The 24,228-nt window shown below is 38.1% G+C and overlaps 1 protein-coding gene across 9 annotated transcripts in view; it reads right to left on the reverse strand.

Annotated features, from left to right (window-relative positions):
- pcbp3 (poly(rC) binding protein 3) overlaps nt 1–24,228 on the reverse strand; it is an 85,383-nt gene that overhangs the window by 16,550 nt on the left and 44,605 nt on the right. For 5 of the 9 annotated variants that reach the window (XM_017469069.3, XM_017469063.3, XM_053681124.1 and 2 more), the window contains 8 exons: nt 10,903–11,070; nt 10,399–10,422; nt 10,222–10,254; nt 9,857–9,973; nt 8,800–8,931; nt 6,822–6,950; nt 2,767–2,910; nt 718–759 (listed from right to left, as the gene is read on the reverse strand). In XM_017469069.3, coding sequence (XP_017324558.1) covers nt 718–759; nt 2,767–2,910; nt 6,822–6,950; nt 8,800–8,931; nt 9,857–9,973; nt 10,222–10,254; nt 10,399–10,422; nt 10,903–10,977 — 696 coding nt within the window. In that variant the 5' untranslated portion in view covers nt 10,978–11,070. The remainder of the gene's footprint in view (nt 1–717; nt 760–2,766; nt 2,911–6,821; nt 6,951–8,799; nt 8,932–9,856; nt 9,974–10,221; nt 10,255–10,398; nt 10,423–10,902; nt 11,071–24,228) is intronic. The other 4 variants (XM_017469067.3, XM_017469066.3, XM_017469065.3 and 1 more) reach the window with 1 other exon arrangement.

Genomic DNA, 24,228 nt, shown 5'->3' on the forward strand with positions numbered 1-24,228 from the left:
TTAATCTCACAAATGTTGCCAACTAAACACTCCAAACATATTAATTAAAGCATTATTTCATTTAACATTTTTTAATTGAATGGAATATTTTTTTTTTTAAATCTGGTGTTGTTTGGTTAAAAAAAAACAACATCAAATACAAATCTAATACAATTATTAATTACTTTGACTTATGGTGTATTACTACTGAAGTTCATGGTTTGTTGTTAATTGATTTCAGAAATATTGTTTCTTACTGAAAACATCTGCAACAGATGGTTGGAATGCTTAGAGGACATTATAAAAAATCTGATTTGTTGGGCTTATGTAAAATCTGTATTGTAACAGCTAATATAGATTAATAACAATTAACTAACAATATATTGTACAGCCCTACTCCATTGTCTGCCCATTTCCTGGCATCACATATTTAATATTGTGCTTACAGACTGAAAAAGCTCCATTATAAAAAAAAAAGACTGTTGCTCCAGAAAATGACCAAGGACGGTGTCATTTTCGAATGTGACAGGCCAAGTCCTAGTAAGTCTGTCCCACACCTCGGAGGGCTCACGTCGTGAACAATTTCAGATTGTAACGCAACAAAAATTACACATCAGAAATGCCATATTAATATTATTGCTTAATATTAATAGAGATGCACAGTGAAAAGCTACAGAACCATGCAGATAGGAAGATAGGAAGTGGGGATGGGGAAAGGGAGAGCTGTTAGGAACTCACATCTGGATGTGGAATAGCATACTGTCCCTGAATAGTGTAAGCCTGTGAGAGAAGAGGAGAAAGGGGAAAAAGGGGAAAATAAATTAACACCTTTTTTAAGCAACCTATTAAACAACAAACAGGTGATGTATAATCACTAGAGCTCCTGTTAACACCCCATACTTTCATGTCTAGGCTTGAAATATCATCTTAGCATCCAAGTCTGAATAATTTAAATGTAATTCAGATTGGAGTCCCCTCCTCTATAGTCTCTGGCAGTCAGTATTATTTATTTATTTTTTTGCTGACTTTAATTTGTCGTCGCGTTTATTGTGAATTGCATTCAGGAAAAAAATGGCATTAATGGTTTCTGATTTGCGTTCAGATTCCATCAAAACCAACAACAGCAGCTAATTAATTAATTAATTGCTCTATGGAATGGAAGTGGATAAGGTTAAGTAAGTGGAATGTTAAGAGTGCAATATCATCAAAACTCATCATTTAGCGTTCATTATAACACTGTTGAGAATATATTAGAAGCACACACTGCACTGTGAGTCATGTTAACAAATGAGTTGGAATGACTGTTAAACTTGCCTGATAAAATATCCCTTTAATATTTCTGCCTTCATTGCTGCTCACTTTGTTTTGGATTCCTTGTCAATTTGTACAGAACCCCGGGCATTTCGACCCACTCCATCTACTGTCGAAACTATTTGTTTTTAAGCATGGTTTTGATTTTTAGGCATATTAAAAGGATATGATATCTTATTTAAAGGGAGAGAAGAGATTTGCTTGACAAGAGCTTGCTCCGTCAGATGTTAATAGAAATCTTGAGTTGTCCTTCGGGTCAAATACAACACATTTGTGAGACCAAGACAGACGATTAATTTCTAGAGTGGAAATTGACATTTTGTGCATACACTAGGGGTTGCATAGAATATTCAGCTAATACAACATTCACTAGTCTCTGCTGTGGGGAGCTGTCAGCCAGTCAGGGTGGTGGGAGTGCCCGTTAAGAAAGATAGCTAAATATGCAAATTGTTAGTGTGAAAATATTTTAGACTATATGAATTGATTTTATAATCAACTGCACATTGTGTAAGACTGGTCTGGGAAAGGGTTTTCGTTGTTGTTTTGTAGTCAAGCTTTATCGTCGTTTTGTAGAATAGTGGTGTGTGTGTGTGTGTGTGTGTGTGTGTGTGTGTGTGTGTGTGTGTGTGTGTGTGTGTTTATCCCCACTCCCCAGAGGAATTCACTGTGGCATAGTGAATTCCATTGAGACCAGTACTGTGTAAATGAGAAGATTCAGTGCTTCAAGTTGTACATTAGTTAAATATGACGAATCAGCTTCCGGGTCATTATCAGCCTGAAAAAACCTTTTCATTAGTCAAGGCCAGTCATTGAGCTATAAGGAGAGATCTGTTGATTGGTATGAGCTTTCCTGCTATGCGCTATCGGTTGCAATGCCACATGTGCTGCAGTTTGTCCACGCAAGTGCATTTTCAGATTTTGTACATCCTTAAATAGTTTAATATAATGTAAGACATAGATTTATTATTTTGCACATGTATTACATTACTGATTTATTTTTGTCTTGTTAGTGAAGCCCAAAGAAGCACACAAGCTAGAAATGTAATCTGTAGTCTGTGTATGGCTGTGAATCCAAATGTGGTTTGGCACGTTCTTTGCTGTTATAAGCATTTCACTGCACTAATAAAATAGCCTAAAATAGATATGTCTTGAACCAGTTGAGTTAACTATGGCAAACATGGCTGGCTTACTAGTTTATCGAATTACTGGTTGCCTAGTAAAAATGAATAGACATGCAACCCCTAACATAAACCAACAAAATGCACTCTTCAAATATTATAGCACTATAATAAACAGTGCCATCATGCTCAGTATGTATCTACTAGCAAGCCTGATCTCTCTCTCTCTCTCTCTCTCTCTCTCTCTCTCTCTCTCTCTCTCTCTCTCTCCCCTCATATAGTATTTGTCCCTGGGCAGTAGGGACTATAGCCATAGGTAGCATGCATGTGAAAAGGTGAGAAACCTGAGTGCACTAACAGGCAGTGGCTGGTGCTGCAGTAAAAGGCTGAGATTGGCTGCGGACGCCGCCAGCGGGTCGGCTCTTACCTGGCCACCTGAAAAAATGACCGGGGTGGAGGCAGGCTTTGGGCGATAGGGGATGGTGGCACCTTTCGGTGGGGACTAGCAGAGGGAAAAAGGGGAGAGGTGGAGACAGTGTTAGACCTGGGAAGACACAACGTGTACACAGGTTTGTGTGTGATCTTGTGTGCAAACACATCAGTTTGTACATCATTGTGTGAGATTGAGTTTGGGGTGTGTGTGTGTGTGTGTGTGTGTTTGTTTTGCGACAGTGAATATTAAAGTAAAGAAGTGAGCTGAGATGTGGAAACAAATATGCCAATCTCTAGCATCACCCATGAGAGTGCATCTTCTACCCAAACACAAACAGTACTCCTTTCTCTCGCTCTTTCTCTCTCTGCCTTTTTCATCTCTCCCTCCTATTTTTCTGTCACTCTGTCTGTTCAACTCTCTCTGGGCCATTTGTGATGTTGGCTGTGTGACTGCAACAATGACGATTATAAATTTAGATTCAAATTGCCACGTCATGATTTTGTTTTGGCCAATTTCAGTATAATTTGAACCACATGTAGCATTAATTCCTCAAGAAAAATGTCAGAGACCTACTTATAGTTGCAGCACTGGTTGATTTCATGAATATAAATGGATTATTCATATATTAGGTACATTGAGCAAATGTGCCCCATAATGTCTGGTGATCGGAGAAAACCTGTTTGATGTCACTCTGGCTAAATTCTCCCACATAACAAGAAAAGAAAAACGTTTTAGAAAATCAAGTTTTGGCCAACATTCTTATAATCTACTTTGACTCCCCATAAATATACTGTATTTCACTTAAACCAAGTTGTGGAATAGCTATGTGACATAGTGAAATGGGCACAAGCCTAATCAGTTCAGAACACATGCACAGTCTGAATGCTGTTTATATGTGTGTGTATACACACACACACACACACACACACACACACATTAAATATTATATATATATATATATATATATATATATATGTATATATATATATATATATATATATATGTATATATATATATATATATATATATATATATATATATATATATATATATATATATATATATATATATATATATATATATATATATATATATATATATATATATATATATATATATATAAAACAGCGCAGTACAGTACTGTGCAAAAGTCTTAGGCACACTATTTTTTTTCAGTACAAAAACATTTTAGATTCCGAAACATTAGTTTTCCAGCACAAAATGAAATGTTACAGAAAAATGTCAGTATGTCAGTAAAGAATGCTGCATATTATGTAAGAGACACTTTTCAGACAAAAAAACACAATGAAGGCTGCTGGGTTTTGCTGCAAAAATAAGAAGCGAGTGCGACAGTAAAAGTCTCCAGAAGAACCGTGTCTGGTTCTGCGAGACGCTCGATAACACTTACAGCTCATTTCCTTATAAATCTGCACACATTGTACCGGAGACTTCACACCACTTTGTTTCATTTATTACTGTTTACTGCTCTTTAAAGTATTTTTTAAATGTAGAAACATTGAATTTCATTAATTTTTAAAGGCATCTTTGCTCTACAGCATTTCTTTGCATGTGCCTAAGACTTTTGCACAGTACTGACTAGATATAGTGACCTCCGCCAATATTGGCACCCCTGGCAAATATGAGCAAAGAAGACAAAAAATTGTCTTTGTTAAAAAAAAATTCACAAAAATACTCTGCTCTCATTATATCAAACAATTGCAAACAAAACACAGGTTTATCAAAGACATATCTTTCTTAAATATCGGTGTGCAACAATTATTGGCACCCTTTTAGTCAATACTTTGTGCTACCTCCCTTTGCCAAGATAACAGCTCGGAGTCTTCTCCTATAACGCCTGATGAGGTTAGAGAATACCTGGCAAGAGATCTGAGAGCGTTCCTCCATACAGGATCTCCAGATCCTTCAAATTTCGAGGTCCACACTGGTGGACTCTCCTCTTCAGTTCATCACACAGGTTTTCTATGGGGTTAAATCAGGGGACTGGGATGGTCATGGCAGGACCTTGATTTTGTGGTCAGTAAACCATTTTTGTGTTGATTTTGATGTATGTTTTGGATCATTGTCCTGCTGGAAGATCCGACCACGGCCCATTTGAATCTTTCTGGCAGAGGCAGTCAGGTTTTGATTTAATATCTGTTGATATTTGATAGAGTCCATGATGCCATGTATCCTGACAAAATGTCCAGGTCCTCTGGCAGAAAAACAGTTACAAAACATTAAAGAACCACCACCATATTTAATCGTGGGCATGAGGTACTTTTCCATATGCCTACCTCTCTGTGTGCTCCAAAACCACCTCTGGGGTTTACTGCCAAAAAGCTCTATTTTACTTTTATCTATTATACTTTCATCTGACCATAGAACCTAATCCATTTGAAGTTCCAGTAGTGTCTGGCAAACTGAAGACACTCGAGTTAGTTTTTGGAGGAGAGTAGAGGCTTTTTCTTGAATCCCTTCCAAACAACTTGGGGTGATGTAGGTGACTTCAGACTGTAGTTTTGGAGACTTTCTGACCCCAAGTCATAACTAACTTCTGCAATTCTCCAGAAGTGATACTTGGAGATTTTTGGCCACTCGAGCCGTCCTCTTCACATTGCGTTGAGACGATATAGACACACGTCCAATTCCAGGTTGATTCATAACATTTCCAATTGACTGGAACTTCTTCGTTATTGCCCTGATGGTGGAAATGGACATTTTCAATGCTTGTGCTATTTTCTTATAGACACTTCCCATTTTGTGAAGCTCAACAACCTTTTACCGCACATGTATTATTAACAGCAATTTATGGAGTTTTAGTAGTTGACATTATTTATATCTCTTTGTCAGCTTTAGATGAAACTTATTTGGTTCAAGTAACCAGGCCATAACGTTTATAGCTAAAATAACTAAATGCTAACTAAATGATGAGTATAATAACTTGATTGTAGTTGATCATAATCTCCAACGCTTCCCCATTTTCTCCTCAATTTGGCCAGCTACCATTTCCCACCCAACTGCTGTTCATACACGATCTCCCAACGATAGGGTGAATGTTTTTCTGTTGCACCACATGTTGAGCCCAAAGCAATGAAACAAACAAATAGCAAATCACTCTTAGCTATGCCGTGAAATCAGCTTCTTGACTTATCACAGTTTGTATCCATTTGTGCTTTAATTAATAGCTTATAATGTCACTCAAAATCCAGATCGTACAAAAACAGTGCTGTTTTTGAAAACCTTCAAGAGCCATTTGTACCATTTTAATTCTCAGCCTGTAGAAACACAGCACAAACAAATATAAATACTGTTTCCTGAGGTCATGAGACTGAGGGGAGTAATAGTATCCATGCAAATTTATGTTGCTTTTTTTTTTGCCATATTTTGTTGCTAATCACTTGAAATAGTGTCATGGTACAAATATTTATCTCCATTGTTATTTTCATTTATGTATTTAGTTAGTTCCATTTATTTTCATATATATTGCATTTTAATGTCTATTTCCACTTTTTAGATGCAGTAGTGTGCACTTTACTAGCCTTATCATCAGCATTTGTCACAGAAATATCAGCTGAAAAAAGAGGACTCTCGATAGAGAGAGAGAGAGCAATGGGGCATGTGCATCAAGGGGGAAAAGCTGTGCTTCTGCCAGGGAACTGACTGATGTGGCAGAGAAGGAGCAGACAATGAGAGTATTTCAATTCTGTCCTGAAAAAGCAGAGAGAAAGAGAATGTGTGTCTCATAAAAGGGAAGGTAAATGCCAGACATGCTCTCAAGGGTGTGTGTGTGTGTGTGAGCGCATGCATTTCTGCTCTATGAAAGCCATTGGATCCAGGCTTCCTAATTAACAGGTGAAAAGTTCTAAGCTAATGTGTGCTATTGTAGAGTGGGTGTGTTCAGCTGAGCTTGTACTGCATATGTGGTCATGTTTGAGCTTTCTCAAAGCCTTGGTCCAAGCACACTGGCCACTGTACTGTACCTCCAGCATGACAACACATATCTGTTTGACACACTGGATGATGGCGTCCGGGGTGCCCGAGATTGTCACAGCGCGCTCTGTGGAGTTGGGTAGCATGTCCCCGGCCACTTGCACCTGAGCTCCTGTGGACTGGAGAGAGACTCAGAATATAACGCATGTACACCCAAACATCGCACACAATTAAAGACATGCTCAAAACATAAACATACACTATGGGGTCTAAATTTACAACAGATACTGTCGATTTTCACTGATAAAAAAATTGTACATAGTAATGTGTACCACTGTATCAGACTAATGACGGCAATAGGTCGTGCTAGCCTTTAAGAACAAAGACAACAGTGACCACAGTGTGTGATGTGAGCGTATGTGTTAATACACAAATCAATTAAAATAACATAAAAAATAAATAAATGAAGGCATTAACAAGAAATTCAGATATATTATCAGCTAAAAATGTGACTAGTCATGGTTTAAATTCTTGTACTGTTCAATAATACATTTCAAATTCACAAGAACATCTCCACTTATACCAAAGTGCTGATGAATTCATGATTCTGATTGGTCAGCAGCAGCTCTGACAATAGTTCTGGCCATTAGTTCAAACGTTTTCAAAAAATTTGCTCGTCCACACCGAAACGTCTATAAACACTTATATACCCATACTGCTCTTGCGTAAAAACGTAAGAAACTTTGGCCTGTGTCATTTCCGTCAGCCGTTTATTTAAAAATGCAATCTAAAGTATAAAGTGACATTAATCTTTAACAACGCTATCCAACTGGATAGCAGGCACAACATCTGCAGTACAACACCGTCTATCTTGTTTGATTTGCATCGGCTGGGTTACATGACTGCGTCACATGATTAAAAATACATAATCGTTTTTGGATATCTCCATTTTCTCAGTCCACACCACAATACGAAAACGCCATTTTCATATTTATCCCCTTCAGTGAAAAGCTCCCCGTTTTCGAAAAGCTCTATCGTCACCGGATAAAAACGCAGTCACAGTGTGAACAGAAGGCCAAAACATGAGAAAAAGATGCGTTTTCAAATGTATCCAGATTAATGTGGATGTAGCCCAAGTGGACTTTGTGCTTTCCCAGTTTTTGTCAAAAAGTATGATATTCATTAAAACACACCTATTATGGTTTTGAAACGTGCCTAATTTTGTTTTAAAGGTCTTATAGAATAGATTTACACGCATCCAAGATCAAAAAACACTTTAACATGCTCATAATTTAAATTTCAGCATTACGTTTTTTTCCCCCCAGTGTCACAAACGACTCGTTTAATGATCCGTTCTAAAGGATTCATTCTAAACTCCTCCCTTCAGAGAGCATACTCTGCTCTGATTGGTCAGATGTCCCAGACTATTATGATTGGTTTACTGCTGTCAGCGTGTGTCGAAAAGGAAACGCCCACTACCGTAACGGGTCTCAGCTCAGTCTGTTTGCAAGCAGCCGATGAAGATCAGAGGCGGGGCTTTTTATTACAAACCTACAGGAAGTAAAGTCTGGAATCACTAACGACTCGTTTCAGCCGTTCAGAATCGGTTCCTTCTTATGGGAGTCGATAACTCCGTTTGTCGTGTGCTTTGATTTTTGAAACTTTGCAGACTTTTTACATTCACAGACAGCCGTATAACACACTACACGAAAGGTAACATTTGAAAAAGCATAATAGGTGCACTTTAATAAATTCAAAATTTTAATTGTTGGCAAACTGCTGTGAGGATTTAGAGGATTAAGAGGATTAAGACACTTCAGGATGTGCTGTACAACTTCAACCATAGGGTGGTAACAGGCTGCATCACACCACCCTGTTGTGCTTTATTCCTTAATCATTTCTGGCTGTTTCTATCCACATGAGAGTAAAACTGTCAGTTGGTGGGCAGAACTGACTGTCATGCTCTACTTATTTTAAAATAAAGTTTCTATCTCTCAGCAGTATTGTAGGTGGGAATAAACACTGTACCTCTCTCATCTCCTTGATCTTGGAGCCTCCCTTGCCAATGAGAGAGCCACACTGGCTGGCTGGGACCACCAGCCGCAAAGTGACCGGGGGCTTGCTGGTGGCTGGGCTGTTGCTCATGGAGTTGATTATATCCTGCGAAAGCATGTGAAAGAGAACAAGAGTCAAAATGCCGAACAGCTGCAAAGCTCTAATTCATACAGTTTAACTTCTCAGCGTCCCGGCTAATTATTCAGTTATCTTAGAAGATTTTATTCAGTAACTAGGATGAATTATTCAGTAGCTACAGTGAAACAGGGAAAATGAATGTAGAGTGAGGAATTCAAGATGTTAAATCTCAATAGAACTGAAAGCAGTTTTTAGATTCAGTTTTCCATTCAATTTGATTTGTGTAGTGCTTTTAACAATAGACTACAGCTTTACAGAAAAGATGTAGCCTTATATCAAGCTCTCTAATGAGCAATGCACAAGCGACAGGGTCGAGGAAAAACTCCTCAAGATGGCATGAGGAAGAAACCTTGACAGGAATCAGACTCCAAAGGGAACTCATCCGCTTCTATGCTACAGCGGATAGTGAGATAAATCATTAATCTTCTATAACTGTATAGTATAAAGGCAAACAGTACCAAGTGTGTTGAAACGCTCAGTTTATGATTACAGCAGCAGTTCTTGGCTACAAATCTATAGTATCCAGGTTAGTTTATCCACTGAAGCAAGAGTAAGGCATTTCTAGACATTTCAATGATGATGATGGCTGAATGCAAACCATTTTAAAGAATGCAGCAGCCTTGTGGTATTTTGAAATCTGAATGCCTCTCTACGCTGTTAGTGAAGTGCCAGCTGCAGTGATTTGTGATTATTTAACCTTCACAGTTTGAGGAGCTGCTAGCACTGCTGACTGAGTGGATTCGGTTCTGCTCAGGACAAACAAACTTTAATTCATGAACTGTATGCAATACTTTGTTGTTTCTATTTTATCCAGGTATGTAAGACAGAAAGATGTAAGACAGACATGATTATTATTAAAAGCCCTGGATGATCAGTGGCTAATAATGTGTACCTCTTCAAATTTGTAGGCAATCATGGCGAAAGCCTTAAAGATGGCATCCGTGGGTCCTGTGATGGTGACGATTCGCTCTGGACAGTTCCCCTCTGAGATGTTGATGCGAGCAGCACTCTGTAGATCACACAAGCTTCAGCTTCAGGAGAGAGTCTATATTGCTTTAGAGTCTATATTTATTTCCTATTTCCATCTTTTGAAGTACAAATACAAAAGGTTTTAACGGTCTATAAAAGCTGCATATTCAAAATAATTATTTACTCCATTTATTATTGAAACCAGCGTGCGAGGAGATGCCACTCCAAAATCCATGACTGTGGGTTTAAACAGAAAAGTGACAGAGCCAGAGAGAGGTTTTTCCTTACCTCCTCACGCATTTTCTTCACAGTTTCTCCTTTCTGCGAAGCAAAACATAATGTGAGAAATTAAAAAAAAAAAAAAAGAAAAAGAAAAAGTTAAATCATCTCAAAATGCTTTCAAAGCGTTTTTTTTTTTTTTTTTAAAGTTACGATATTATAATATTGTGGATATTCTTAACATACCTTTCCAATGATGCTTCCAACTTCCTGAAAAGATAAAAGTAAAAAAAACAACAAAAAAAACAACATATTATTCTTATCTGTACATTCCCATACAAAGCAGTAACAGCTCAGAGTGACAGAAAAAAGGAGGAGTAGCTAGTTTGTTTGATGTATGTTTTTTTCATGACTAATACAAATTTAATGCATAAAAAAACCTCATAAAATTAAAAAAAAAAGCAGATTTATTTTAACTTTCTGTCTGTCTGCCTGCCTGTCTATCTCTTTCTCTCTCTCTCTCTCTCTCTCTCTCTGCCTGTCTATTTATCTGTGTCTGTCTGTCTCTCTATTGATTTATCTGTCTGTCTTTCTGTCTTAATATTGATAGAGGTGATACAAAACATAAAAAATTATATATATTGATCTAGAAATCATCACTCATATACTGTAACTCAATATTTTACTACCCTATATTCCATTCTTGCTCTTTCTCTCTCTCTCTCAACCCTCTGATCTATCTGTACATACTTTGCCATGCATGAGTAGTCGGATGGTGAGGGTAACGTTGAGGCCCCCTTCAGACTGCACTTTGCTGGATTCCATGGTGGGATTGGAGGAGAAGTTGGTGTATGGTCACGTGACAGGAAATCCCCAGGAGTAGGAAGAGAGAGATGGTAATGACAGCCAACCAGTCACCTGGAAGGTATACATATGGATTTGCATAAGATGTGCACAAGAACATTACAGTACATTACAGTATACTGCTTTTGCGTGTGCGATACATTTACTCCATGTTAAAAGGAGGGCTGACTTTAGATGGCAGCATATCTGAAATCTGTAGTAATGCTATATATGCGCACTTTGAACACGAGAGGGAGCACTTCTCATCCTGTAAATTCAAGGTTGGAATTATCTGACATATAGTACATCTTTAAACCCTAAGGATTATTCAGTACCTTATCTGGCATTTTACTTCAAATGACATACTGTAAAACCCTCAAACACAAACAACACAGATCAGACCCTTTTCATGAAACAAAAAAAAACAGTGAGACAGAGTCCTGTACTTGTATATGGCTTTACGCTTTAACATTATAGGTTACACATAGAATGAAAATTTGATGAGATGTTCTTACCGAGAAGTCATTTTATGTCATTATATGTGTTACTGCATACGTAATTCTTTCCTTGTACATCCTAGTTTGAAAATCTTGGGGTCAGAGGAGTCATTCTTTTTTTTTTTTTTTTTTAATATCAGACATTTAACAATAGACCTTGCTCAAAGCAACTTTCCAGAAAGATCTCAAGGTCTCTGGCAAAAAAAAAAAGCTCTGGTCTAGCGCTGTTCCAGAAGAAGAAGAAGAACGGTGTCAGTTTGCTGGTGCTGTGATTTATATATATATATAAATCTGCTTTCTCTACAAGAAAATGAATGAGAATAATTCCCTTGCACTAGTTCACCATCAAACTGCAGACTGGCACACATGCAGCGAGTGAGTGAGTGAGAGGAGACTGGGTGAGAGCGAGAGGAAGACAGAAGGAGAATGGACAAAATGAGTTTCTGTGGCAGGGCCATCTCCTCTCCCCCCTACCCCCCCCCCCCCCCCTTTCTCTCTCTCTCTCTCTCTCTCTCTCTCTCTCTCTCATATCACACCAGTCACTCAGCAGACATTGAGAGATGGAAACATTATGCCAGACTCAGGACAGAAAGTTGAGGATGGTGAAAAGACAGCGAGAAGAATAGTCCAAGAAATAACTCAGGGAGTGAATGTTGAAGTGATGATGGCAGAGTAGGAGAATTACATGGTGTTTGATGAATATTGTTTTGTTGTTGTTGTTGTTTTTTCTAAATGTGTGCAAGGACCTGAGACATGTTTGTGAAATAAAGCAGAACGAGAAAGGGAATAAGAGAAGTGATTGAAAGGATTGTGTGTGTGTGTGTGTGTGTGTGTGTGTGTGTGTGTGTGTGTGTGTGTGTGTGTGTGTGTGTGTGTGTGTGTGTGTGTTTGTGAGAAAGAGGGTGGATTGAGAGAAAGCAGTAGAATTAGACGGACAGATGAAATCTGGAGCCAGATGTTCACCAATTTCCCACAGAACTGCGGATTGCATAAAGTCCCTAATCCACACTAAAACCATGATGGGAAATAAAGCCATGTCACAAAAGATGAGAATTTAGCCTTGCCCCTTCTTTTATCATTAGGAGCTCTTTGCTGTGAGGAATCAGTGACCTGCTGAAACATGAACAGTATCAGCTAGTTAGGCTTCCTATCAGTGTAATAAAGATTCTCAAATATTTTCTTTCATTATTTATCTGTATAATTGTTTAATTATAAACTCTTGGGTTTGAGAATATAGAGCACATACTACAAGTGCATAGTAGGACATAATCACAGATACTTGGGGGCCACCAGAGGGCGCCACGGGGGCCGCATAGAAATTCCAGAACATTATTTAAAAAAAAATACATTTTACCTGTATGTCAATCAGCATTGTGAACCTTTGAATTATGATGGACATAAAAATTAGAAATAGGAATAAATTTAATCAATTATACTCAGCACACTAAGACACACACCGAACAGAGACATTTGTTGATATACTACAGTACAGTACTGTTAGCCACACGCGGATAAAACCTAGTATTATTTAAAATGGATACGTTTTTAGATAGAGGACATAGTCTCTTAGCTGAGAAAGTTAATACAGAAGAGCCTAACGTGAAACAACCGAAATTGCAAAAAAAAAAAAAAAAAACACGACTCTGGGGGGCCACAAAGGGATACACCCTACCCAAGGGGGGCTCACGCTGAAAAAGTTTGAAAACCACTGGATTAAGGAGTAAAAAGTATTATCATAAAGTCAAAATGACTTCCACAGTAAATACACACAAAAATAGCAAATAACAGCTTAAAACAGTACACTTTTATTATGGCTTGACAAGCCATAAGGAGAAATATTTGCATATAAAGTTCATGACTCTAAATGAGGAAAGTCAAAAAAAATTCAAAGCGTAAAAGAGAGATTAAGCAGTATTTCAGACATCTCAAATGTGGAAATGGGTCAACTTGATTCATAATATAATAGGAGGGTTAAATGACTTTTTTTAATGCTTCTTTTAATGCATGTGCAATCTGATGCTACACAGCTTTACTTGCATGCTTTACATTGTTTTAAATCTCATGAACACTATACAATATTTGCCCTAAAGGGGCCAGAACAAGAGCATCCTTTTCACTACAGCCCCTCTTCGGTTTGAAAAGAAGCTGCTTGTATTTCCATTAAGCTCAGAGTCATGGTGAGATATTTGTGTTGTGTGATATCCCTTTTAAAGTGTCGCTTCCTTCCTTTCAATCAATCAATCAACACACACACGCACACACACACACACACACACACGCACACACACACACACACACACACACACACTCGAGGGAGGCTAGTTTTGTTTAAAAAGCTAATTAACATCATCAGTACACAGCACTAAAAAACAAACCACACAACACGGCATAATTAACGTATGCTATAATGGAGAACAGGGGTTACATAACAGCTGAAGAAATGCACGTGTTATATCTCTGCTATTTTTAACTACGAGCTGTTTGTATTTCATGATTACAGTCGTGTCATTATGGCTTCATTAAATCAACGTTTGTGCTTGGAGGTGAAAAGCTGAATGGTGCAGGGGCTATTTTGAGAATCCTAAACATGAAGTAATACAAATGTACAAAAAAAAAAAAAAAGAAGAGAGAAGCAGGCACTTAAACATGCTCAGAATTTTAAATCGGAGTCCCTCATTTGTGTCGGGGGTTAGCCGACTCAGTCGCACAATCGTAATGCGTATCTGAATCAAAAGGCCACATGCGCTTTGAACCCACAGCCAGAATTAAACTAAGTTCTATAAATACTCTCTTGAATCAAATTTAATCATTGTTAACGTGACAAATATGTAAATTTGATATATTCCTGATTGTTATTAAAAGCCATTTGCTGTATATAATGCGATGCTGTAAGTGGGTCATGCTTTTCCATAAAGAGCTTCTGGCCCCTTCCTCTGAGCTTGCTATCGAATTAATCACGCTTTATGCTTGGTCAAGCAGAGCACCCCAAAAAAAAATAAAACCTGCTCTGCCCTTTTTCTTTTTTGTTTCAAGCACACAGCAATTTAATTTTCCAAATTAAATGATAAAATACTGTATATCTGGTAACACTTTACTATTAGGTCCACAAATAAACATGTATTGTACATACTGATCCTTATGTAATGCTTTCATACTGATGAATTATGAATAATGCACAATAAAGAGTAAATCCACTAATCCTTAGCACATCAGGAAATAATTCTGAGTATACATTAACTACATTAAAATATAAGAGTCATATATAGAAAAACCATCAATAGTGCTAATGGTTAAGATCTTATGAACGTCCTGTTTTCTGCTAATTGATAAATATTATTTACATTATGAAGGGTGTGTAAGTCAGTTAACTTAAATTCCTCATTATTAAAGCATTAGATTCATAATACTGCATTTCATATGTGCTTATTAGGGGTGCAATGGTACAATGTATCGTATCGTTCAAAGCGAGGCCCTCGATTCAACTTTTTATGTCGAATCAAAAGAGGTGACTGGGTTTTAAAGACACGCTTCTCTTAAGCACACTGTTTTTCCATGAGGGAATTTGCTACCAGTACTAGTTTGGGAAATGTAGCAATGGCTAAGGTCAGAAGCAAAGCAGGAGCTTGAAGTTTCCCTCTGATCTTTTAACGTCTGGTGTAAAGAAGCACTTGGCTTTCCGGTAATTTAAAATGTTGATGGCCAGTGAGTGGTGGAGTGTACCAAATCTGCCAAATATAGAGTACCATACACTGATGATAACGCCACAATCATATCCAACATCACCCTTCTGTGTCTGTCTCCGAAACTAAACAAAACATGAAACATGAAGCAACACCCACGTGCATGCAAGCACAGCAAACTCTCTTCAATCCGAGTGAAAGAAACCACTGCAGTGATTGGGGAGTGTGTATTCAGTAGCCTATTGGAAAACACAGGATTCAAAAACACATCCAGGGCTACAGAGGGCTATGGTAACTGACAGCAGAACGGGAAAAACCCTGCGCTTCGGTCACGCCCCCTTGTGAATCACGTCAGTGAAACCCTGCGAAAGTTCCAGTGAAAAGCCATGCAAACGCCGTCATTATATTTTAGTTATAATTTTGGAAACACACAGTTATAGTTATGGAAACACATATTTAAGCGATGCTTATTTTGCCATATCGAAAATGTATCGTATCGAGACACCACTGTATCGTATCGTATCGCATTATTTGTGGACTCAGTAAAGTGTTTAGCCATACATCTAAATGGATTTGTTCATTCCATGTTATGGTAATAATTCAGTCTAAAACATGATATTGAGGGATTTGAAGTAATATATACCCTAATGAAATATAAAGATGGCGAGGATTCAAAGTTTATCTTCAGCTTGTCAAACCTTATCTAGCTCAAAATGCTTGCATCATCCCCGACTGTAAGCACTATGCCGCTAAGCAGCAGCACCATTTTTTAATAACATTATGTATAGGCTCATGAGATGTATAGGCTTATGCTGACTACTGGTGCTTTGACCCCTACTGCATTAACTGTATTAACTGTAACATCCTTCTTTAAACTTGCTCAAATAAAAAAAAAGTATTGAGCACAAGCATCCTGTCTCATAGTCATATGCAAGAGTTGAAGTGATTCAGCACTCTTTTCATATAAAGGGTCCATCAGTAGATTATACTTGCACTAGATGTGCATCAGTGTATTAAAAGCTAATGGAGAAGAATATGAAGAAACTGCTGAGTGATTTCCTGGCAATCTTAGCTTCGCTCTTCAGGCTCCCTCATAGAAGCTTAGAGAACAGAAGTGATTCCTCAGACCAGAAGTGAATATGAAACTGAACAACTCTCACATGTACATATACGTCTCACCGCCGTATGGGGTATAAACTACTGTCCCTGCATTCAGATCATCAGGAAAATCTATTGCATGCAGATAAACCTGGTACTATTTGACTTTATAGAATGCAATTTTAGAAGAGTAACTAATGAGTTAAAAGCACTATATAAATTTAAAAAATAATAATTTAAGTTTTTAATTTGATGAAGTTATTAATAATAACTTAATAAAATAAACAAATCAGCTGAACCTCTTTATTCCAAATGATCTGACTAACATTTTAAGTAACATTAAAATAAGCCTTTTAATGATGTTATACATGCCAAACCATCTTAGCATGTTTCTTCTCATTGTGTTAAAGATTAATGCTACATACATGCTTAATGCTATATTAATATTTAACATTGTTAAATACTATCTTTCTTAATGCAATGTTATTGTATTGTATGAAATGGCCTAACTGGGGCTATTGTCACATTTGTACGGAAGCCCCAAGCGGCCACACATCATTAATAATTTTTTTCTTTGTTGTTTTCTCCTGATCTTGGCATAACCAGTAATATAATTTTATCCAGAGAAAATCTCGTGCGTTACTGGAAGTTTCATCACATGCTGCATGAGTACATTTATTTGATTAGCATTTATCAAGACATGAATGCAAATACAAATAAAATCAGCATTACTGAAATGTTGGTCGAATCTAGTGGGAATTCCTATGTCGTGGGATTTAGCTATGTATTTAATTAACTATAACCTACAGGACATAAAGGAGTGGTGTGCTAACAAAGCTTATCACGTGACATTCAGCAACTGTTCTAATCAATCGATTAATTCAGTTCATTCGAAAGGCAGAGTAAAGTCTTAATTTTAACGTGTAACCCATGGAGAAGTGTTCAAGCCTAAACCACAAGTCCAGTTATCTATGATGCAATGCCATTTGTACAGAAATACAGAAAGAGCTTCAAGTGATGGGCTGACAATATTTTAGAGCTAGACCGAGCAATAAAAAAGAGAGAGTGAGTGGAGAAGCAGTGGGTGCAACCCTTGCTCTGGGCTGTGGAGACTTGGCAGAGGAGGAAAGGAGAGAGCGGAGGACTGGAGCTGAAGGGGAGCTGGCAGAGCGGCCTGTGCAAATCGGCAGCCATGATTTATTGTATTAAACACATCACTAGGCCTGTCAGTGTGTCAAGGGCCTGAGCATAACATGACATGGCAGTGTTTATTGGAGACACCACGGCTTATACTACATTTCAGGGCAAATTACTGCCCAGGGCAAAACATCTTTTTTTATTTATTTTTTTTGTTCATTCGTGTTCCACACTGCAGCTTCAGCCTAGAACGAGCAGAACAAAAAAATACCAACAGTTTAGTCTCCACTTAATCTCCTGCCATTGTATATATATATATATATATATATATATATATATATATATATATATATAGAGAGAGAGAGAGAGAGAGAGAGACCTACAGCTGTTTATTAAAAAATAATAAAACATAGATTTTCCCAATAGACAATATTTATTTATAGATGGTTGGGCTGAAACGACTCCACACACAGCAATATAATACAATGATCAATCAGACAGTCTCTTACACACACCTGAGCATCAGTTACTTGACTAATGCTTGGCAGATTTTGCTTCATCACTGGCACTGAACATGAACACTGTACTAATCATACACACAAAAAAGAACTAATGACGAATAAAGCCAGTTAGAAAGCTACAAAGCAGCCTCCCATCAGCCCTCATGTCAGGCTGGGTGTGTGTATGATTGTCTGACCTTGCCCAGCTGAGAACTCTCCTGTCATCTCCATGAAAGTGAACTATGTTCTGAAAATCGTGCCCACTTATTCCACATATTATGGTTCAAATACAATAAAAAGTGGAAAAGAAATCAGTTTGTGTCCATGCTAATTCCCATTCTTTTACTGTATATACATGTCACAAAGCTGATTGTGAAATTGCTGTTTAAATGCTGTTAGAATGTATTAAACGCATGCCTTACAATGCATGTCTTCTAGCTTATGAAAAAAGATTTTCCACAAATGTTGAAATCTACTGTCTACTATACTTCACTACAATTTGGCTTCTTCTAAGCATCCCAGATTCCCAGGCGTGGGGACTCAAAAAGTCTCTTTGGGTTAATACTCTGATGGAACCCATAGTTCTAATTATATCCCTAGATCAGAGGATTTGCTATTTATCCATCCATCCATCCATCCATCTTCTATACCGCTTATCCTTCCTTCAGGGTCACAGGGAAACATGGATCGGGCACAAGGCGGGGTACACCCTGGACAGGGTGCCAATTCACACACCCATTCATACACTACAGTCACTTTGGACACGCCAATCAGCCAATCATGTTTTTGGACTGGGGGAGGAAACCGGAGTACCCGGAGGAAACCCCCGCAGCACAGGGAGAACATGCAAACTCCGCACACACAGGCCACGGTGGGGATTTGCTATTTAATTCAATTCAGTTAAATTTTATTTGTGTAGGACTTTTTTACAATGGACAATGTCTCAATGTCTCAATTGAGGAAAAAGGTTTACAGAGAGAATGAAGAGTGTCGTCTCTTAATAAAGAACTAAAGAGAAATAAAATTGACAATGAACTAATAAAGTAGACACACAGTTTCAATCTCTACACAGATCTGCATTTAATTTAGGGATGATTCTAGTTTGGAAATGCAGCATACCCATGAGGTATCACCAGGTAATCAAAGTTATTTTCTGAACAGCCAGACAAAGTTAACTGTTTCATCAATTTTTTTGTAAATGAATCTTGTTTAGTGTTTAGATGGTGCCCGATTCCTTGAAATTCTGTGATATAAAAATAACTGTGGAATACTGCTGGTGACTATACGGTTCTCATTACCATGAGGACATGATAGAGATTGTACAGATATTATAGAGAATACATAAATGACTAGCAAATGCTGCTGGACATTTGTCTACATTCAGACTTTGTTGGAATCAAACTTTAATTGTGGAACAGTAGAAAAGTCAATCATTGTAACCACCACCAATAACAATACTACTACTACTACTACTACTAGTACTACTACTACTACTACTACTACTACTACTACTACTACTAATAATAATAATAATAATAATAATAATAATAATAATGAAAATTACATGTACTGTGCAGTGGTCCATCTTCATTCTTGGGTACATGCATGTGTGTGTGTGAGATGCCAGGCTGGCTGTTATGGAGGAGGCGGTGTATGATTATAGAGTCTCAGATCTAACAGCTTTAGATAAGGTTTTTTTTGCTGCTGCACTCATGTCAGCATGGGCACTGTTCTTCGCTCTCATTCCCACTCCTCCAATCCAACCCCTCCCTTACCCTTGCCTTTCCTCCGACGACCGCCTCTAAAGCTGTCAGCAAAGATCAGTCGCCCTCGCCCAGATCTCACCCCGAATTATAATCACAAATCCAGCCACACATATCCACTAAATAAGCACATCATATAACAAGTTATTAGCATCGCTACTAGAGAAATGGTGGCGAGAGCACAATTGCTGAGGAGACACCTCTAGCTGTTGGCTGGTATCACATTGAAAACAAGGTTCGAAGACACAGCCATTGACATGGTGACGATTGTGAACATCATCATCATCTCCCATGCAATGTTGCCTTTATGAATTCATATTGACTACATTGTCAAAACAATATCAGGGAAACGGTTTTAGCAAGCTCTTAACTGACAAAGGAAGTGCAGCCATAGTATCAGAATTAACTGTTAGCGACCATTTTGGGATTGCAACAAATGCACTAAACACATCGGCAGCTGTCTACAACACAAAATCCAGACCTTGAATCTTCACGTAAGCCGATGGAGGTTCATCACCAAAGCCTCAGTCCCATCAGAAACGACAACCAGACAACCAACATCCAAACATGAACTACTTTCTTATTTTGATGATGTGCATTGGTAAAGGTATAAAAAACTCTCCAGGGCAATGACGCTGTATTATAATTTTAATATGATGTGAAATCTATGTGTCTAGGTCAATATGCCACTGAATTCTAGCACACCGTAGACCAATCATATTGCGCAAGAACATTTGTGTGATTCACTGTGGCAGATAATAAAGCCATGACGGTAATCGAAGAAACGATGTTCCGGAATACCACATAGAGACTCTCATAAGGATGAGCTTCTTTACTGAGGCTGACAAACATGGCATGTTGTATAAAACAACACTATCTACCCTTAGGAGTCACACCAGCTGTTAAAATTATATGCACAGAAATTGCTGCATTCTGCATTACCAACACTCAAATGCTAGTGATACAACCAAGCAGTCATGTTATAACGGCATTATTCTCCATCCACTGCTTCCTTTGGCAAGTTCATGACAGGCAATAAGTTGGCCAATTGACAAATAATTCTGGTCTAAATAGGGGTTCGTAAGCCAATCCAAATCAAACAGGAGCACAATGCTAACACAGAAGCAAGCAATGAGAAGATCGATCCTACTCATGTCTGTCTTCATAGGATGAGCATTCATTCGGTTTATTAGAGCTTCTCAATCTGACATAAAAGACAGTAATTGGTATAACTATTCCATAAAAAATGTTCAGCCATTAGACAATTACAAAATATTTAAGAAAACAATTAAAAGGAAGCTTTAACAGGAAATCTTTTACCTTCGTGCGGCTCCTAAGCGATGGATAGAAATTAGGACAGTTGGAAAAGACTGAAAATATACAAATAATTGCACGAAGAAAGGATTTCTCCACCGTCCTTTCTTGCTCTTCGCCCTGACAGAAGCTGAAGTTTGATTGGCCCACAGATGAGGTCACGTGGGTGAGGATCTGGACACGTGACCTTTGTGGCGAAAGTGAAGCACGAAAAAAACCCTGCATCGAAATGTCGCTGTTTGTTCTACTGTTTCGGATTGAGGTTAATTCTTGGTGTAGAGGACGAGAGGTGGTTTCTGTGTGCCAATCAAGCGGTCCCAAGGGTATTTGGGGTGAATAGGAGGGGTGGATGGCACCCATGACACCCACGATATTCATCTGGATTCTTACAGGTCAACACATCAACGCTTAGGATTGCATAGTTTTATTTACCTCAGTATATTCACTTCTATTGCTTCACTTGTTCGTTCAAACAGAGGTTTGTTGTGACAATTGGACATCAACCAGACTATCACTTCCCTAACCACCCCTCCCTAACATGTCCTCATTTTTCCAGGCAAAGGACCTTAGGCATGGATAATGAAATATAACACACGGAAAAGTCTTATTGTTATAACCTGGCTCTCCTGATGGCGACCATGATGTCTGATCTGCATCATATACTCTCTTATCCCCATTTAATCTCACGGCATTTGGGATTGCAAGCAGTGTCACAGACTCAGGAGGGATTATAAACCCCACAGACTAATCCACTTCAGCTGGACAGTAAAATAGGAATTAATCAACAACAGATAAGCTGCATTGCTTTTACCAAAATGGGACTGGATGGATTTACATGATGGCTTGATAAGACCCCGAAGTGAAGGTGTAAAAAAAAATTCCCACACATAATTTACTATATTTGTTTAAACCATTATTGCAATACAATTCCAGCAACATCCCACATATCCAGTAAAACACAAAGGGGCTGTGGACTGTGGTCTAAACATTTTGCCCTTGGGATGTCAACTCAAATGGAATATCACAGAGGTGAATTAAATGAGGGCGCAGCAGCAGCTTTCTGTGCATTCAAACGAAATTAGGGTCATGAACAATTTGTTTCACATACAAACACATGAGCACTTATTAGCCTGTAAAAAGGACCCAACTAGATTCAAATTTAACCAAACAACAAAACAGGAGCTCCTTCCACTGTATAACAGTTTGAGTCTAATTACAGGGAGAAAATAAACAAACTACAGAGCACAGTGTTGACAATTTGAAGGACACAATGAATTTTTTTTTTTATCCGTTTATAGTTATATTTAATGTTGTGAGACATCCATAAGACAAGTTATTACCTGTTATCACTTAACATTATAGCGGCTGAAAACAGTCACTAGTCTCTTTTTTCTCTCTGTTGAAGTATAAAGAAATATCTAAGACCAAAAAAAAAAATGCAGCTTGTCATGATACCCAGAAATTGGAAAACAGAATGTCTTCTTTCTTGAAGACTTTCTAGCAGTGTCAGAAAATTTACTAAACGTTACAAAGCACTGACACTGGAGACTCCTTCCGTAAATGTTCAATAAATGTCTGATTATAGCATGCTTCAACATATCATCTGTTATACTGTTTTCTTTGTTATAAGATTGTTTTGTTGTTACTATAAAAACTATAACACATTCGAACTAGCACATAAATGTAAGGCTCTGATTTGAATTTCAGCCAGCATTACTGTCAAAGCTGCTATTATAGAAAATAAGTCAACACCTTCTGACCAGTCAGATTCAATAATTAAACAGTGTTGTGGTATAAGGCGCTATAAGTGATCACTGGTTTAAAGCTATATTTAAAGTGTATTGAATGTGCAGAAATGTACAAAAAGTGCAATGAAATTATGTTAATAAACTATAATCGAGTCTGTCTGTCATTGGTCTTACCAGATGTAGGGAAAGTTCCTGAGGTTGATTTAGGACCAAAGGTGGTAGAGAATGGGCACAATGAGGTATGAGAGTAACATCCTGGTCCTATAAGTAAACTGCCCTATCGCCCCCAGCAAGGACACAACTCAGACAACTAACATGGAGTTGGATATGATTGGTCAGTGGGTTGTTCAGGCAGAGCAATAGCTTTATCAGCAACACATCATCTGTGCAAGCTAATAGGCCCAGACGAGCGTGAAGGACAGAGCGATCGGTGTGATCAAAGAGACAAGAGGTGAGAGTTGGCCATCAGAGAGAAGATATCATTTTACTAATTTCACAAGTGCTAACTGTATGTAGAGTACACTTTTATAATGTTAGTGAGAGATGGGACACTTACTCATACTGTACACATGTTTTTCTCCAGGTTGGGACTCATGATTGGTCATTTAGCTATGCAGTGCTAAAGCACTTCCACCATCGATTGGTTGAACGAGCCCCAGTGTCAAATTGAGCTGTGAACCTGCAGGCTGTAATCAAGCAGCTCATTATTTTGTTCAGAACATGACCCTGGCTAGTCTGGCTCAGTTCTCTGGACTCAGAGCAGTGATGGCCTGATAAAATCTATACTTCACTTAGTGCTGATAGAGTTTGTGAGAGCCTGCCACAGAGACTGACACAGTTCATGACATTTGAACATCCTTTAACGTTCACTTTAGTGACAGTGTATTTCCATTGTAAAGTCACATCCAATCCCTTCCTCAGTCTTTCATTCTCTAAAAGATAAAAGAAGAGGAGGATGCTTGGGGCAAATCACTCTGGAAGCTTGCTTGGAGGGAGTTTGTGTGTAAGTGTATATAAGCTGGGTTAGAGTGGAACATTCTTCAGCTCTTGGACTGCACTGTGCCAGCTCAAACGGATATTTGTTTCTATATTTGATTCTATAAGCTTTTATGTCCCCATCCACATTCAGCCCGGATGTAACCAGCTAATGGAAAATTTCGCCCGACCCTCCACTCTGTGCTTTTAATATGGAGAATGCTTGCAGCTAAAACCAATAAACAATGAGCATGAAATAGAACAATAGGAGAGCTGTACACTCTCAGAAAAAAAATAGCACTCAATTGTACCTTTCCTTGTTGCTGGTGTGGTACTATCTAGATTGCAAATCTTGTACCTTTAATATATATATGCTTAATACATGGCATAGTGAACCATCATGTCTTACAACATACTGCTTTATAATTTAGTAATTATTTGGCATACAGTACAGACTTAAGTTATAGTACATCCTATCTCTGAGATCCATGACTTAATGGAAAAGGAAAATCATCATTGCA

This window comes from Ictalurus punctatus, chromosome 6 (assembly GCF_001660625.3).
Source record: "Ictalurus punctatus breed USDA103 chromosome 6, Coco_2.0, whole genome shotgun sequence".
Taxonomy (NCBI): domain Eukaryota; kingdom Metazoa; phylum Chordata; class Actinopteri; order Siluriformes; family Ictaluridae; genus Ictalurus; species Ictalurus punctatus.